Source organism: Babylonia areolata, chromosome 18 (genome assembly GCF_041734735.1).
Source record: "Babylonia areolata isolate BAREFJ2019XMU chromosome 18, ASM4173473v1, whole genome shotgun sequence".
NCBI classification, from domain to species: Eukaryota; Metazoa; Mollusca; class Gastropoda; order Neogastropoda; family Buccinidae; genus Babylonia; species Babylonia areolata.
This window is the reverse complement of record NC_134893.1, coordinates 28,094,601-28,109,600: the sequence shown is the minus strand read 5'-3', so window position 1 is coordinate 28,109,600 and position 15,000 is coordinate 28,094,601. Positions and strand designations below refer to the sequence as shown.

General features: G+C 46.1%; 1 protein-coding gene across 7 annotated transcripts in view; it reads left to right on the top strand.

The window, feature by feature from the left end:
• The window catches only part of LOC143292619 (uncharacterized), an 86,453-nt gene that overhangs the window by 11,703 nt on the left and 59,750 nt on the right, over window positions 1-15,000 (top strand). For all 7 annotated transcript variants that reach the window (XM_076603084.1, XM_076603083.1, XM_076603078.1 and 4 more), the window contains 3 exons: window positions 6,417-6,610; window positions 11,382-11,505; window positions 13,862-14,003. In XM_076603084.1, the coding sequence (XP_076459199.1) occupies window positions 6,417-6,610; window positions 11,382-11,505; window positions 13,862-14,003 (460 nt within the window). The remainder of the gene's footprint in view (window positions 1-6,416; window positions 6,611-11,381; window positions 11,506-13,861; window positions 14,004-15,000) is intronic.

Here is a 15,000-nt window from a genome sequence, read left to right as displayed (position 1 = left end):
TGGTCTTTGCAGAGTCAGTATCGTTTTTTTTTATTGTTTTTTTTTTTTTTCAAGTTTATGTCACGGTGGACGTGATGATAGTTACAGCCTCACACTGTCACACTGTTTACCAAGGTTCGTGATAAGGAGACGTATGTTTAATGATAATGATAATAATAATAAAAATTAATGATGATAATAATGATGATGATGATGATGATAAGAATAAGAATAACAGTAATAACTTTATTTCGTGGGCGTCGTCGAATAAGAACTATTATTTTGTACATACACTCTATGGCCAGACAAAAAGAAAGAAAAAAAAACCACCTGAAAAATACACACATATGCAGGATATATTCCGTACACAGATAAGAAGAGAAATAGGTTTAAAAAAAAAAGAAGAAAAGAATAGAACAGAATATGTCTTTTATTACCAAGTGTACCGGGGTCACAAGAAACATAAGGAGGGGAGGTGGCGGGGGGGGGGGGGGGGGTAGTACATAAAAAGGTACAACATAAATCGAAAATCATACACAAACACAGATACAGTACAATTATGGATGCTTACATGTGCATGTCAATATAAGAACTCACGCATGCACACTCACACACACGCACACACACACACACACACACTCTCTCTCTCTCTCTCGTGCGCGCACGTACACACACATACACACACGCGTGCGCGCGCGCGCATAAGCTGCACATCTTCTTCTTCTTTTCGGTCGCACTTGTCACAGAGTCAGGCTGGCCTGCGAGACAAATGTCGTCGTGGCTTCCAGGTCTTGTCTGCAGCCGTAGAGCTTGGTGCGTAGTGGGGTCGCTTCTGGCCACACGGTGTCTCTCAGTCCCTGGTGGAGGGGACAAGTCTGCAGAACATGTTCTGGTGTTTGGTCTTCAAGACCACAGGGACAGGTCTGTGATGGTGCCAGCTTCAGCTTCTTGAACATGTGTGCGTTAAGGCGGCAGTGTCCTGTGCGTAAGCGCATAATTGCTACCTGCTGCCAGCGTTCAAGCTCGTGATATGCATCCCTTGTGGCTTGTGGTCGTAGTGCTGCCTTCACGAGGGTCTTCTTTTCAGCGAAGCTAACACTGTTGTTTGGTTGTCTTTCTTTCGCTCCAAGTTTGGCGAGCTGGTCCGCAATTTCGTTGCCTGGAATTCCGCAGTGGGCTGGAACCCATTGCAGGACTACTCGTCGTTGCTGGGCAACTTCTTGTAGTTTCTCCTTGAGACGAGGAAGTTTATCTCTTGCAAGGGCTTCCAGGACAGACAACGCATCTGTCAGAAAGACAACTTGTGGGCATTCGCTCTCCGAGTCGTGAACCATTGAAGCGGCCTGTATGAGCGCCTGAACCTCAGCTGCGTAGTTTGAACAGTACTTTCCTGTAGGTATCCTTGCTGTGGATGTGTGGTGCTCAGGAGACTTCATGTACACTCCTGCTCCTCCGTCAGCAACAGCGTTGGTTGCAGAGCCATCTGTGTACACGTGAATCCAGGATTCTTCAGGGTACTTTTCAGCAATCATGGCTTGTGTCAGAGTGCGTTTGGCCGTGTCATCCTGAGAATCTCCTGGAGCGACCTGAGGGACTGATGTTGAGATATGAAAACTTGTGGAGTCTTCATTCCATGGCTGCGGCAGGTCGTTGGGACTCAGTGGAAGCGTCGATGGAGGCACACCATCCCGGTGCGCCCTGGCAAGTCTCTTGCTTTCATGGATAAAGCTACTGCGCTTGAGGCGGTTCTTTGTCAGTGCGTTCATCCTCTTCTTCATCGGATGATCAGGCAGGCACTGGAACTTTTCTGCTTGGACCATGATTTTGGCGTCTCTCCTTTGTGCAAGGGGTTGTATGGCAGTAACCTCCTCCATGGCCTTGATTGGTGTGGATCGCATGGATCCGGTGATGATGCGTAGGGCTTGATTTTGGACCCTATCCAGAGACTGCTGGTGGGTCTTCGCTGCAGTAGACCAGGCTGTTGAGCCGTACTCAAGGTGGGGCCTGACGGTTCCCTGGTAGACGCGCTTGAGTATCGTTTCGTTTGCTCCCCAGCTGGTTCCGGCTAGCTTTCGCATGATGGCCAACTTGCGTCTGGCTTTTGCTTCAGCACGTTTGATGTGTGGCTTCCAGGTTTGTCTCTTGTCGAAGGTGACACCAAGATAGGTAGCCTCCTCGTCACTTCTCAGGGGTGTGTCGTCCAGTTTGATGGTTCCTGGTTTTTGTTTTGGTGACAGTGTGAAGAGTGTTGTAGAGGACTTTTCTTTGTTGATGGCTACACACCACTCCTCTGCCCATGCTGCTAAGCGGTCTGCTGCTAGCTGCATTCTGTAGGTGGCGGTAGTGGCATGTTCCTCCTTACACCACATCACTAGGTCATCAGCGTAGAGTGCAGCATGGATACCTTTGGGAAGTGTTTCAATGAGGTCATTGATGAAGATCAAGAAGAGGGAAGGGGAGAGGACTCCTCCCTGTGGAACTCCGTGTCGCAGCAGTACTTTCTTGCCTTTGTGTCCGTCAACTGTGACCCTTGCCCTGCGGTTGTGGAGATAGGATCTGATCCAGCGCATCATGTTCCCTGCGACCCCACATCTCTGCAGCTTCACGAGGAGGCCGTCAGTCCAGACTTTATCAAAGGCCTTTTGCAGATCAATCCAGGCAGCAAGAACTACCTTCTGCTCCTGGAACGCATCTTCTATTTCTTGTGCGAGGTAGGTAGCTTGGTCCTCTGTGCTGTGAAACTGACGAAAGCCTGCCTGTTCAGAAACCAGGATGTTTTCAGTCTCGAGATACCAAAGCAGGCGCTGGTTCACCATCCTTTCTAGGGTCTTCACAACGCAGCTGGTCAGGCTGATTGGTCTGTAGCTGGCCGCCTTCTTCTTGTCCTTTCCCTTCTTAAGGATAGGAATCATGATGGCTTCTCGCCAGACTTGAGCCAAGGTCCCAGTTTCCCAGCTGTGGTTGTAAACCTCCAGAAGTTTCAGGACAGCGGTGTTGCCGAGGTGCTTCAACATCTCGTTAGTGATCCCATCTGGCCCTGGGGATTTCCTGGTTTTTAGTTTCCTCAGAGCTGTCTGAAGCTCGTAAAGAGTGAGGGGCTGCTTCATGAGTTTCACATCGGTGTTGTGGGTCCGTTCTCTCTGTTCCCTTCTTGCTTCTCTTGTTTGGAGAGGGCTGACAGGTACATTGCTCTCCTCTGCGTAATTGTCAGCAAAGCGGTTTGCTGCGCGTCGTCCTGTCAGTAACTCTCCGTTCTTCTCCAGCGTAGTTGTTTGAGCTCTGCTGCCTTCATCATTGAGTTGACCTACAACTTTCCACAGCTTCCTTCCATCTTTCTCAAGGTTCAGCGCCGCTGTCTTCTCTCTCCAGCTCTGGCGTCTCGCTTGTACTTTTGCCTTGAGGAATTTGGCTTTCGTCTGCTGAAGTCGCAGGTGGTTCTCATCTGATGGATTTCTTTCTGCTTCCTGTCTGGCTTCTGTCATCTCGTCCTGAAGTTCTTGAAGCTGGTTTGACCAGTAGGGTTTGTAGTCTTTGCGAGCTCCACGTGGAATACATTCTTGGGCTGCTTGAAGGATGCAGCCGTTCAGCTCTCTGACAATGTTATTGATGTCTCTGCCGTGGACGTGGATGTCCCTGGTAAGAGCATTGGTGCGGTGTCTGAAGAGACCCCATTTGGCCTTCTTGTAATTCCAGCGTGGGGGCACAGGAGTGTTGGTGGTGTTCCTGTTGATAGTGATGAACACTGGCCTGTGATCGCTGCCTCCCAGCTGATCCCCTACTTTTCTGCTAACGTCTCCGTGGAGGTCGTCAGTGCAAAAGGCAAGGTCAGGGGTAGTGGTGGAGCGCCATCGTCTGGAATAGAAGGTTGGGGTGTCGCTTGGGGAGTTGATGAGAAGGAGATGATGGTCGTCTTGCCAGTCTTCCACTTCTTCACCTCGGCGGTCCATATGGTCGTAACCCCAGCTCTGGGAGTGGCTGTTGAAGTCACCCACAGCAAGAAAACTTGCGTCTGGGACCTCTATGGTGTCGAGGGACAGTGGACGGTCGTCGGGGCAGTAGAAGTTCAGGATGTGCAACTCTGTGTCATTCAGTTTGGCCCTAATCGTTTGGTACTCGGCATTCTCCATGTGGACAGCTGATTCGCAGGAGTGTATGTTGTTCCTAACAAGGGTCAGGATACCACCTTTGCGTCTTTCTGCTCTGTCCGACCTGAAGCACTGATAGCCTCTGACTTTGAATGCTTTTCCGCTTTGCAGGTGGGTTTCTTGAATGCAGCAGATGTTGATGTTTTTCTCATGCAGGAGGTGTTCTAGCTCCGTCTTTTTGTTCATGACTCCTTCTGCATTCCAGTGCATAACCATGAAAGGTTGACGCTTCTTGGATGAAGTTGATGTGCTGCTAGTTGCATTCCTCCGCCGTCTCCTGGCGTGCCAAGACGGACGAGGGTGACCTCCAGTCGCTGAGGGCGGACTCCGTTGAGGCGCGGAGCCCGGCACTGCACCACCCTGGAGGGACCTCAGTGGGCGAGCGCCATCGGTTTCACATGATCTGTCCAACTCTGTCTCTTGTGCGTAATTGCATGGCACTGTGGTTTGTTAGAAGGCGCGCGCTGGCCCAGTACCGCTGTCTTCAGCCCTCTAGGTTTCTGTAGGGGTTACCCCGCCCTTAGCTCATGGCCTAAAGACCTACCCTGTGAGCACAGGGGACTGACTGCCAGTTAGTCTGGCCCCTACCCCACGCGGACCTGTCCGGCTTGGTTGAACCTGCCAGGAGTAAAACTCCCGCCGGCATAGCTCCGGGGGTTGTCAGGGCACGCAAGCCCCTGCACCGCGACAAGGCGGCAGTCGTTACAGGGGATAAACTGCACATAACATATGATGGGGCTGATGACTAGATCTTCAGGTAAATGGTTGTTGATTGCACAATTATCTTTGATCATATTGGATTTGTTCGAGAGACAGGGCATTAACTGCTTTGGGGAAAAAGCTATTGGCGAAGCGATTGGTTTTCGTCCTTGTACTTCTGCACCAACGACCAGAGGGAAGCATCTAGAAAATGCCAAAATCTGGATGTGATTCATCCTGGCTGATTGATTTTGCTTTTTGTTTAGTAGCCGCTTATAATGTATGTCGTCTAGAGAAGGTAGATCAGCCCCGGAAATCTTGGTGGCAGTTTTACGATTCTGTTCAAGGTTTGTGATTTCTGCCTTGGAAATGTTTCCGCACCATACAGAAATAGCGAAGGATTTTCCTGACAGACAGAAAAAGCATCGGTTCATATAGACACACGCAGAGAAAGGGAGAGAGAGAGAAAAAAAAATCAGAATGACGATGGTTATGATGATGATGATGATGGTAATGATAATGTTATAATGATAGTGATAATAATGATGATAATAATGTCAGTAGTAGCAGTTGTTGTTGTTGTTGTTGTTGTTCTGCTGCTGTCTGTCTGTGTTTTCCGTTCCTCGTGTTGCTTGCTTTCTCGTGCATGTGCCCTTTAATCTCCATGTTTCTCGATGTGTTTTTAACGTCAGTTCACAGACCACAACCAGACTTCTCATACTATACTAAGAATATAAAAATCAGTCACATAATCCGCAGCAGTCTTCACGATGGACATAGCCTATGCATTCACTGATAAAGAATCAACACAGGTCATCTTCCCCCATTCTTACGCCGTCAGCATTTTGATGGATATATGGCATTTTGCAAACTATCTATTCTCGTGGCTGCAACACAGATGAAGGAGTGCTATGACCACGTTGCCAGCAGTGAGAATCAGTCATTTTGGAATTTTAGTGCAATCGAGTTTTCAAGTGAAAAAAATAAACAGAAAGGTTGCAGAATGGTTAAGACGCTTATATACCGATACAGTGACCGTGACCAAGAGTTTCTATATATCGTGCATGCACTCAGGTATTCATAATTATGTCCTGTGTATGTTGTTTTTTTTTGTTGTGTGTGTGTGTGTGTGTGTGTGTGTGTGTGTGTGTGTGTGTGTGTGTGTGTGTTTTAATGATTTTTTTTTTGTTCTTCCCAGAGGCAGGTATACAAAACGTAATATTGTTTTATCCACTACGCTCACGAAGTAAAATTACTTTCGTTTCTTAATTGAATTAGTTTCGTTTCGTAATACTGAAAACAATAATTTCGTTTCGTTTAGATTTCATTTCGAATAAACTTCACCCAACAGTCTTTGTTGTTCAGTGCTTTAATCAACCTTCGCCGTACCTCGCTGTGAAAAAAATACCCACACTTTCATTTATATCTTCATAACTCGGTCAGTTTTTGAAACCAATTTATTTAACTGGAATTTGAAGACTTTGTCCATGTATGATTTTTGCATAACCCCACCACAAAAAAGGTGCTGTTTTTGTTTTGTAAACGGAGGAGTAAAATTAGATAAAACAATTGTTTAATTCATCAACAACACAGGCCCGAAGCCGACCGAGCCCAGCGACTACAAACTGCAGGTGGCGCCAGAGTTCACGGCCAAGCTGAAGAACAAACGTGTGCACGAAGGCCTGAGTCTTCACCTCTACTGCTCCGTCACCGGCCTGCCTGAACCGCGCGTGCGCTGGCTGAAAGATGGCCGCGAGATCTGCAACGGCGTTGACTACAGCATCAAGGTAATCATCACCATAATGATGATAATAATAAATAGATAAATTTTTAAAAATAATAATAATAATAATAATAATGGTATTTATATAGCGCTGGATCTTGTGCAGAGACAAATCAAAGCGCTTTCGCACCAGTCATTCACACGCATGCATAACTCTAAAACTGTAGAAACTAAAGACAAGGAAGGGCAGGCAAGGGAGGCTATTCTGGGAAGAGGTGGGTTTTAAGGCCAGACTTGAAAGAGCTGAGTGTGGAGACTTGACGAAGCGAAAAAGGAAGTTCATTCCAATCGCAAGTTCCAGAAACAGAGAAAGAACGGCGGCCAACAGCCGAGTGTTTGAATCTGGGTATGCGTAAACCGAGTGGATCCGAAGCCGATCGTAGTGAGCGAGATGTAGTGTAGAGGTGAAGGCAGCCGCAGAGATAGGAAGGGGCAGTTTTGTGAATGCATCTATAACATAGAGTGCTGATCTTGTACTTTATTCGGTGTGAGACAGGGAGCCAGTGGAGATGTTGCAAAAGAGGAATGATGTGCTCAGATCTTTTCTTTCTGAGGACGAGTCGGGCAGCAGAGTTTTGTATGCGCTGAAGGGACTGAATGGATGAAGCAGGCAGACCAGACAATAGACAGTTACAGTAGTCAAGGCGAGAGAGAATGAGATAAACGACAAGTCTAGATGTTGCGTCAGTGGACAGATATTTCCGGACGGCACTGATGCGTCGCAGTTGACAGTAGCAGGACTGACATGTCTGACTGATAAATTTTTGCATGGACAGTGTATTGTCAAGGACAACACCGAGGTTCTATGCACCATACACAATACACACACACACACACACACACACACACGCACACACACACACACACACACACACACACACCGCACATTACGACAAAACAAAAAAAGTGCTCCACATATAAAAACATTTATCCAACGAATAATGATTCCTGGACTGAAACGAATATCGTGGAACTGGACATACTCCCCAATATTTTCCAACAATTAAGAAAAACAGGTTATATAATATGGAGATTGTGGTGGTGGTGGTGGTGGTGGTGTTGTTGTTTTTTTAAGCACAGTGAATTTTCGCTCAAGCAAAGGCGCACGACTGCAAGACACTCATCAGGTATATAATATTATATGGTAATTATGGTGATGGTGGTGGTGGTGTTTTTTTAAGCACAGTGAATTTTCGCTCAAGCAAAGGCTCACGACTGCAAGACACTCATCTTGTACGATTGGGTAATAACAGTTTTATATGTATATTTCATATTTATATATATATATATATATATATATATATATATATATATATATATATATATATATATATAAACAAGCGTTTGTTCTTATCTTCCGTTTGCGTCGGGCACAAACAGCTGAGTAGTAAAGGTGTTGGACTTGGAATCTAATCGTTGTGGGTTCGAATCGGTAACAGCCGCTGTTGGATTAAGGGTGGATCTTTTTTTTTTCTTCTGGTCTTCTTGGTCAAGAGATGTGCAGGCCTGCTAGTGCCAGAATCCCCTTGGTGTGTATGTATAGGCATGCTGAAAATCAAATGCGCACGTTAAAGATCCCGCAATCCATTGTCAGCTTTCGGTGGCTTATGGACACAAAGAATAATACCCAGTAGCATGAACAGCCCCGAAAATGGAGTATGGCTGCCAACATGGCAGGGTAGAAACAGTCATGCAGGTAAAAGCCACTGGGACAAACGGGTGAACGTGGGAGTTGCAGCCCACGAATGCAGAAGAAGAACTCAGAACGTATTTATTCAAGGATTAAGATTTTAGGCATGGCCTGTACTTTCAATCTGTCAACAAGAAGAAGGGAAGGGGAGGGGAGGGGAAGGGGATGGGGGGAGGAGGAAGAGGAAAAGGAGAAGGAGGAGGAGGAGGAAAAACGAGAAGAGATCTGTTAACTAGTTCGCGAGCCGATGGGAAGTCACTAGGGCAGCACTGGTTGGAAGAAGTGTGCACCCATGCTGGAACGGAAATCACGATGCTCTGTGCCAGTTTTGCGCTCAGTATTTGACTTGGCTTCCAGCCTCCCTCACACCTGCATGGTTTCCCGGCTGGGTTGTATATGTTGCAAAGAGCGTTGCAAAGGTTTCTAAAGCATTCTTTGGCCACCCACACAATATCTTTTTGTTTGTCTGTTTGTTTTGATGGCAGGTTCTTGTTACTATTTTTTTTTTTTTTTTTTTTTTTGGGGGGGGGGGGCAGGGGGGGAGGGGGGAGCGTGTTGTTTGTTTTTTTATTCGTGGGCGGTTGGTTTGTTTAACTCGTGGTGTTCGCTTCATTGGATTGGTCAGTCCATACCGCATCTTTCCATGTCACATTCACATAATATTACGACAGACATCGTTTCAGAAACCATCTTTTCCGTTCTCGTTTTCATTGTCTTCCAGCAGTCCTGCAGAAGTTGATACCTTCATCCCCCCCAAAAAAAACAACAACAAAAAAACAACAACAACAACAACAAAAAAAACCCACAAAATAACGGAGTATGGCTGCATATATGGCGGGGTAAAAACGGTCATACACGTAAAAGCCCACCGTGTACATACGAGTGAACGTGGGAGTTGCAGCCCACGAACGAAGTAGTAGAAGATACCTTCATCAACCTTTTTTTCTGACATTGTCATAGCCGTGGCCTCAGTGGCAGGCTATCTCTGAGTGAGGCCTTTAACTGGCAGTCGGAGTTGAATGTCTCAATGTTTTAGAGTATACCTTTGCAGAATCAAACCTTTCTTTTCCATGGCGAATTGTTTTCATAATTCTTCAGCAATATTTGCTGTTATGTACTAAGCTTGAATAGCTTTAATACCCTACTTTACTCACTCCAGCACACGCATGCAAACACACACGCACACACACACACACACACACACACACACACACACACACACACACACACACACACACACACACACACACACACACTCCAGTAACTCAAAGTAATCTCAGCAGTTGTCAACATTCTTCGTTCCAGTTTCTCGCTCCCGTAGCCATCTATTATAGTATGTCTTTTTTTTTTTTTTTTCTTCTCCATCTACACCTCGCTTTTTCCTCTTTGGTTTTCTGTTTTCCTATGGAGTTTATTCCACACACGCTATCTCAGTCTTTTCTTTATACTTTTTTTCTTCGATGCTTTGTCCTCATCTGTGGGACCATTTCTAAGCAACCAGGCTTTGTTGAGACATTTGTTTTCTTTCTGAACTTCTAGAACCACATTCTTCTTTTTCTCCTTTCTCTCCTTCTTCTTCTTCTTCTTCTGTCGTGGGCTGCAACTCCCACGTTCGCTCGTATGTACACGAGTGGGCTTTTACGTGCATGACCGTTTTTACTCCACTATGTAGGCAGCCATAAGCATACTCAGTTTTCGGGGAGAACTACGTTCAATAACTTTCTGTCAAGACACTCATACGTGTATACTGAGTGGGATGATTTATCATCTTTAGTATGTACTGTGCTGAAAAAACAACAACAAACGAAAAAAACCCAAAAAAACCAACATCAGCAAGAGCCCATTATGTACACCGTGTAAACTGAATCACTATATAGTATACAATGTACAACTAAATACGCTGCAGCTCAGCTCCATGGTTACATTGTGTATATATTGAATGAAACAACTCGCACTTTTGCCACACTGAAGAAGAACCCATGGCAACAAAAAAAGTTCTCACCAGCGCCGTGGCGAAGTGGTTAGCGTTGCGGACTGACGGCTGGGAGGACGCGGGTTCGAATCCCAGCGGAGGTGGGTTTTTCGGCCCGTGGCCGGCTCCTACCCAGAGTTGAGTGGGCTGTGGGCTTAAATGGAGAGACTGGGACCACACAGTCGAGTGTCATCCACTTCTAGGATGCGTCTTTGGGTGTGTTGTTCTAATTACCTGACCAACACTGCAAGTGTCTGTATCTCTCGGACCTGGTTAACGCCGGGATATCATTATGACAGGAAGCGTAGAGTACAGCCTTGTCACGCAGTCCCAAACCAAAATGGACCTCCATAGCAACATCGTCATCATCATCGTCATCCTCCTCCTCCTTCATCGTCATCAGTATAAACAAAATAGTCTTAAAGTCTGTGGCCTTTCATGCCCTGCTCTCATGGTGACCTCAGTTTCGATACCCCTCCACTTCCGTGATTGGGGTGAGTCCTGTCAATGTCGTCAGTGTCGGCAGATTCATGGGGGGCTGTTGTTTGAGGGACGTGGTGGCGGTCTTCACTCTGGGAGGGACGCTCACTCAGTCTGGCTCCGCGACGAAGCCATTATTGTCGTTAGTAGGGGCTTAGTAGGTGGTGTCCTAAGTACGTTAAAACAGAACAGGCACCACTGAACACCACCGAAGTGACTCAGCAGCAGTGCAGGGTCTCCTCTGGTGTGTGACCTCCTGGCGACCTAACATCGATGGTTCCCTGTGGACTGCCGACGCTGGAACTGCGACGGACGAACCCGGGTGTGGCCGTGTATGGGGGAATCTAAATGAGCGGCGTGGGAGTAATGCCACTGAAACGGTGCAGATGAATGGGGCAGAAAAAAAAAGACCTCTGGCAAAAGTCTGTGGAAGAAATCCACTCTGATAGGTACATGAACATACATGCATGCATGCACTCAAGGCCTGACAAAACGCGTTGTGTATGTTATGCTGCTGGTCAGGCACCTGCCTTGGCAAGATGTAGTGTAGTGTATAACGGATTTGTCCGAACGCAGTGACACCACCTTGAGAAACTGAAACTGATAGTGAAACTGTTGTCACGAACTGTACAGAACAACTACGGGCTGCTGACTCTGGAGGTGGCGAGGGTGGGCAGTGAGCATGGCGGGGTCTACTCCTGTGAGGCTACCAACGACAAGGGCTGCGTGTCTTGTGACGCCACCATCACCGTGGAAGGTGAGGGACAGCACGTGCAACATTCTGGCATTCACTGTTCCTTGCATAACTGCAGCCGTGCGCCATGGAAACGGAGTGCTTTTCCATGTGTGATAGCCAGTCGTGTATGACAATGACAATCAGAACAGCAGAGGAGGCAACTGCTGTCCCAACTAGATATCTGGGCTAGAATTTGATTATAATGGAGAATGTCTTGCTCACGTTAACTGCATCTTTACTCTCTCGGCCAAGAGGGGATTAAGGACAGTCGGCGTTGGGATGGTTCCCAATGGCCATCTCGCTCCCCAAGGCTGCAGCACTTCACACATGCAGCATATGACTGTATCAGCCAACCGTTTTTACAAGATCTGATATCCCTTCTCATTACAAAGAAAAGGGCAAAGACATGCAATAGCACCAATGTTAAAAATCACACGAACTTTCTGTGCTGTTGTTCATCCTTGCTCACCAGGAGCCAGTTGCATTGCTCGGACGGAAGAGCCTAGTTTGGTCGTAACCCGCTACTAACTGTGTGTAGTATGGAACTGACCAATGGCGTAGTTCGGTCAACGTAGGCATTTAGTCACGTGTAACTGTCAAAAAGTTAGAACCAAGCAATGCAACTGGCACCAGGACTGAAGGCAAGTAGGAACAAGGGAACAAATCTTTCACAGACTTGCCTGCTCGTTAGCAACAGCCGAGGTGGTAGCGGGTGGGGGTTGCAGTCACCAAAGTACTGTTCTGTGCCACGTGTCCAAGCTGCGATAATTGGTTATTTTATCTCTTCGACATGAGCACGCTCGGGATATCATGATAATTATACTTATATATAATTATATTTTGGAAAAAAAAGAAGATGGCTTTGGGCATGGACGTTATTTTGTTTGTATTTGTTAAATTTGACCATGTGATGTGGTGGAATGCACAGGCATGTGTGTGCATGCTGTGTGTGTGTATGTATGTGTGTGTGTGTGTGAGTGTGTGTGTGTGTGTGTTTGTGTAAGAGAGAGACAGACAGACAGACAGAGACAGAGCTCAGGAACTTTTTTTCTGCCTTCAAGAGTGTTAGTTTTCCTGTCAAAGTGGATTCCTTTACAGACTTTTGCCATGGACAACAACCCTTTAGTTACAGTTCGTTCGTTCTTAAGTTTAACGTCTCTTCATTGTAAGTGATATTAGACGAGGGTGGGAAAAAATCGAGGGGGGGGGGGGGGGGAGAGAGAGAGAAATTACTGTGTACGCATGCGAGTAAGTGAAAGTGTGTGTGCGTGCGTGTTTGCGCGCGCGCGCGCGTGTGTGTGTTACATATAGAAAATGATCGATTTAAGTTACAGTGGATTCGTTTACATGCGCTAAGTGCATGATTACACACGGGATCTCGGTTTATCGTCTCATCTGAATGACTAGCGCCCAGACCACCCACCACTCAAGGTCTAGTGGATGGGGATGGAGAAAATACTGCCGAGTGTGGGTTCGATTCCGTGCACTCAGATTCTCTCGCTTCCGGGGCGGACGCGTTATCACTAGGCCACCACTGCACAGCTCCAAAGTGGTTGGTGTTCTTCAGTTTAACGTCTATCCACATTCTGTGATTTTAGACCGCCACCCCCCTCCCCAAAATGTACAAAGGATCGAGAACATAGAACCTAAATTCCAATGTCCAACTGGACTGCAAAGTAAACTGTCATATAATTTTTGAAACAGCAGTACAAAATCACCAACAAAATCTTTAAATGGTTCTTCCGAAAACTATAATCTAAAGGGCTTTAAGGCCTCACACCCAAAAAGAAAATAAGTATTTATATTTGTATTTGCATTTCTTTTTATCACAACAGATTTCTGTGTGAAATTCGGGCTGCTCTCCCCAGGGAGAGCGCGTCGCTACACTACAGCGCCACCCATTTTTTTTGTAATTTTTTCCTGCGTGCAGTTTTATTTGTTTTTCCTATCGAAGTGGATTTTTCTACAGAATTTTGCCAGGAACAACCCTTTTGTTGCCGTGGGTTCTTTTACGTACGCTAAGTGCATGCTGCACACGGGACCTCGGTTTATTGTCTCATCCGAATGACTGGCGTCCAGACCACCACTCAAGGTCTAGTGGAGGGGGAGAAAATATCGGCGACTGAGCCGTGATTTGAACCAGTGCGCTCAGATTCTCTCGTGTCCTAGGCGGACGCGTTACCTCTAGGCTATCACTCCACATGTATTTGAGAGTAGTCCTCCACAGTGCAGCATGTGACGGTTGTACTATAATTATTAAGTTTTAATTTAAAGCAGTTCGGGTCCAACAGTCAGAAGGACTGATACTGTCAGGTGACAAGGAAGGCGGAAGGTGTGAGTGTGTGTGTGTGTGTGTTACCTGTGTGTTCCTCTGCAGGTGAGGAGGTGGTGAAGACCATCCAGGTGGAGGTCCTCAGACCCCGCTTCCTGACGCCGCTTCAAGACCAGGTGGTGGAGGAGGGCGATGACGTCATCATGTACTGCACGGCCGCGGGGAAACCCATTCCGGAACTCAAATGGTCTGTAACCCTTTGGCTTGACTGGCTTTAACAGCTGTGTTGTTGTTGTTGTTGTTGTTGTTGTTGTGCGTTTGTGAGTTAAACAGGCAGGCTGATTTGTTGTTGTTGTTATTGTGCGTTTGTGAGTTAAACAGGCAGGCTGATTTGTTGTTGTTGTTATTGTGCGTTTGTGAGTTAAACAGGCAGACTGATTTGTCGTTGTTGTTTTATTGTTGTTGTTCTTTTATTGTGAGCTCATTAGTTAAACAGGGAGGCTGATTTGTTGTTGTTGTTATTGTGCGTTTGTGAGTTAAACAGGCAGACTGATTTGTCGTTGTTGTTTTATTGTTGTTGTTCTTTTATTGTGAGTTCATTAGTTAAACAGGCAGGCTGATTTGTTGTTGTTGTTGTTGTTGTTGTGCGTTTGTGAGTTAAACAGGCAGGCTGATTTGTCGTTGTTGTTATTGTGCGTTTATGAGTTAAACAGGCAGGCTGATTTGTTGTTGTTGTTTTATTGTTGTTGTTCTTTTATTGTGAGTTCATTTGTTAAACAGGCAGGCTTAATTGTTGTTGTTGTTATGCGTTTGTGAATTAAACAGACAGGTTAATTTGTTTTTGTTGTTGGTGTTGTTGTTGATATGCGTTTGTGAGTTAAACAAACAGGCTGATTTGTTGGTGGTGGTGGTGGTGCTGTTGTTGTTGGTGTTGTTGTTGTTATATGTTTGTGCGTTAAACAGAAAGGCTGATTTGTTGTTGTTGCTGTTTTATTGTTGTTGTTCTTTTATTGTGAGTTCATTAGTTAAACAGGCAGGCTTATTTGTTGTTGTTGTGGGTTTGTGAGTTAAACAGACAGGTTGATTTGTTGTTGGTGGTGGTGTTGTTGTTGGTGGAGTTGTTGGTGGTGGAGTTGTTGTTGTTGTTGTTGTTGTAATGAGTTTGTGCGTTAAACAGAAAGGTTGATATGTTGTTGTTGTTGTTGTTATGCGTTTGTGATTTAAACAGAAAGGCTGATTTGTTG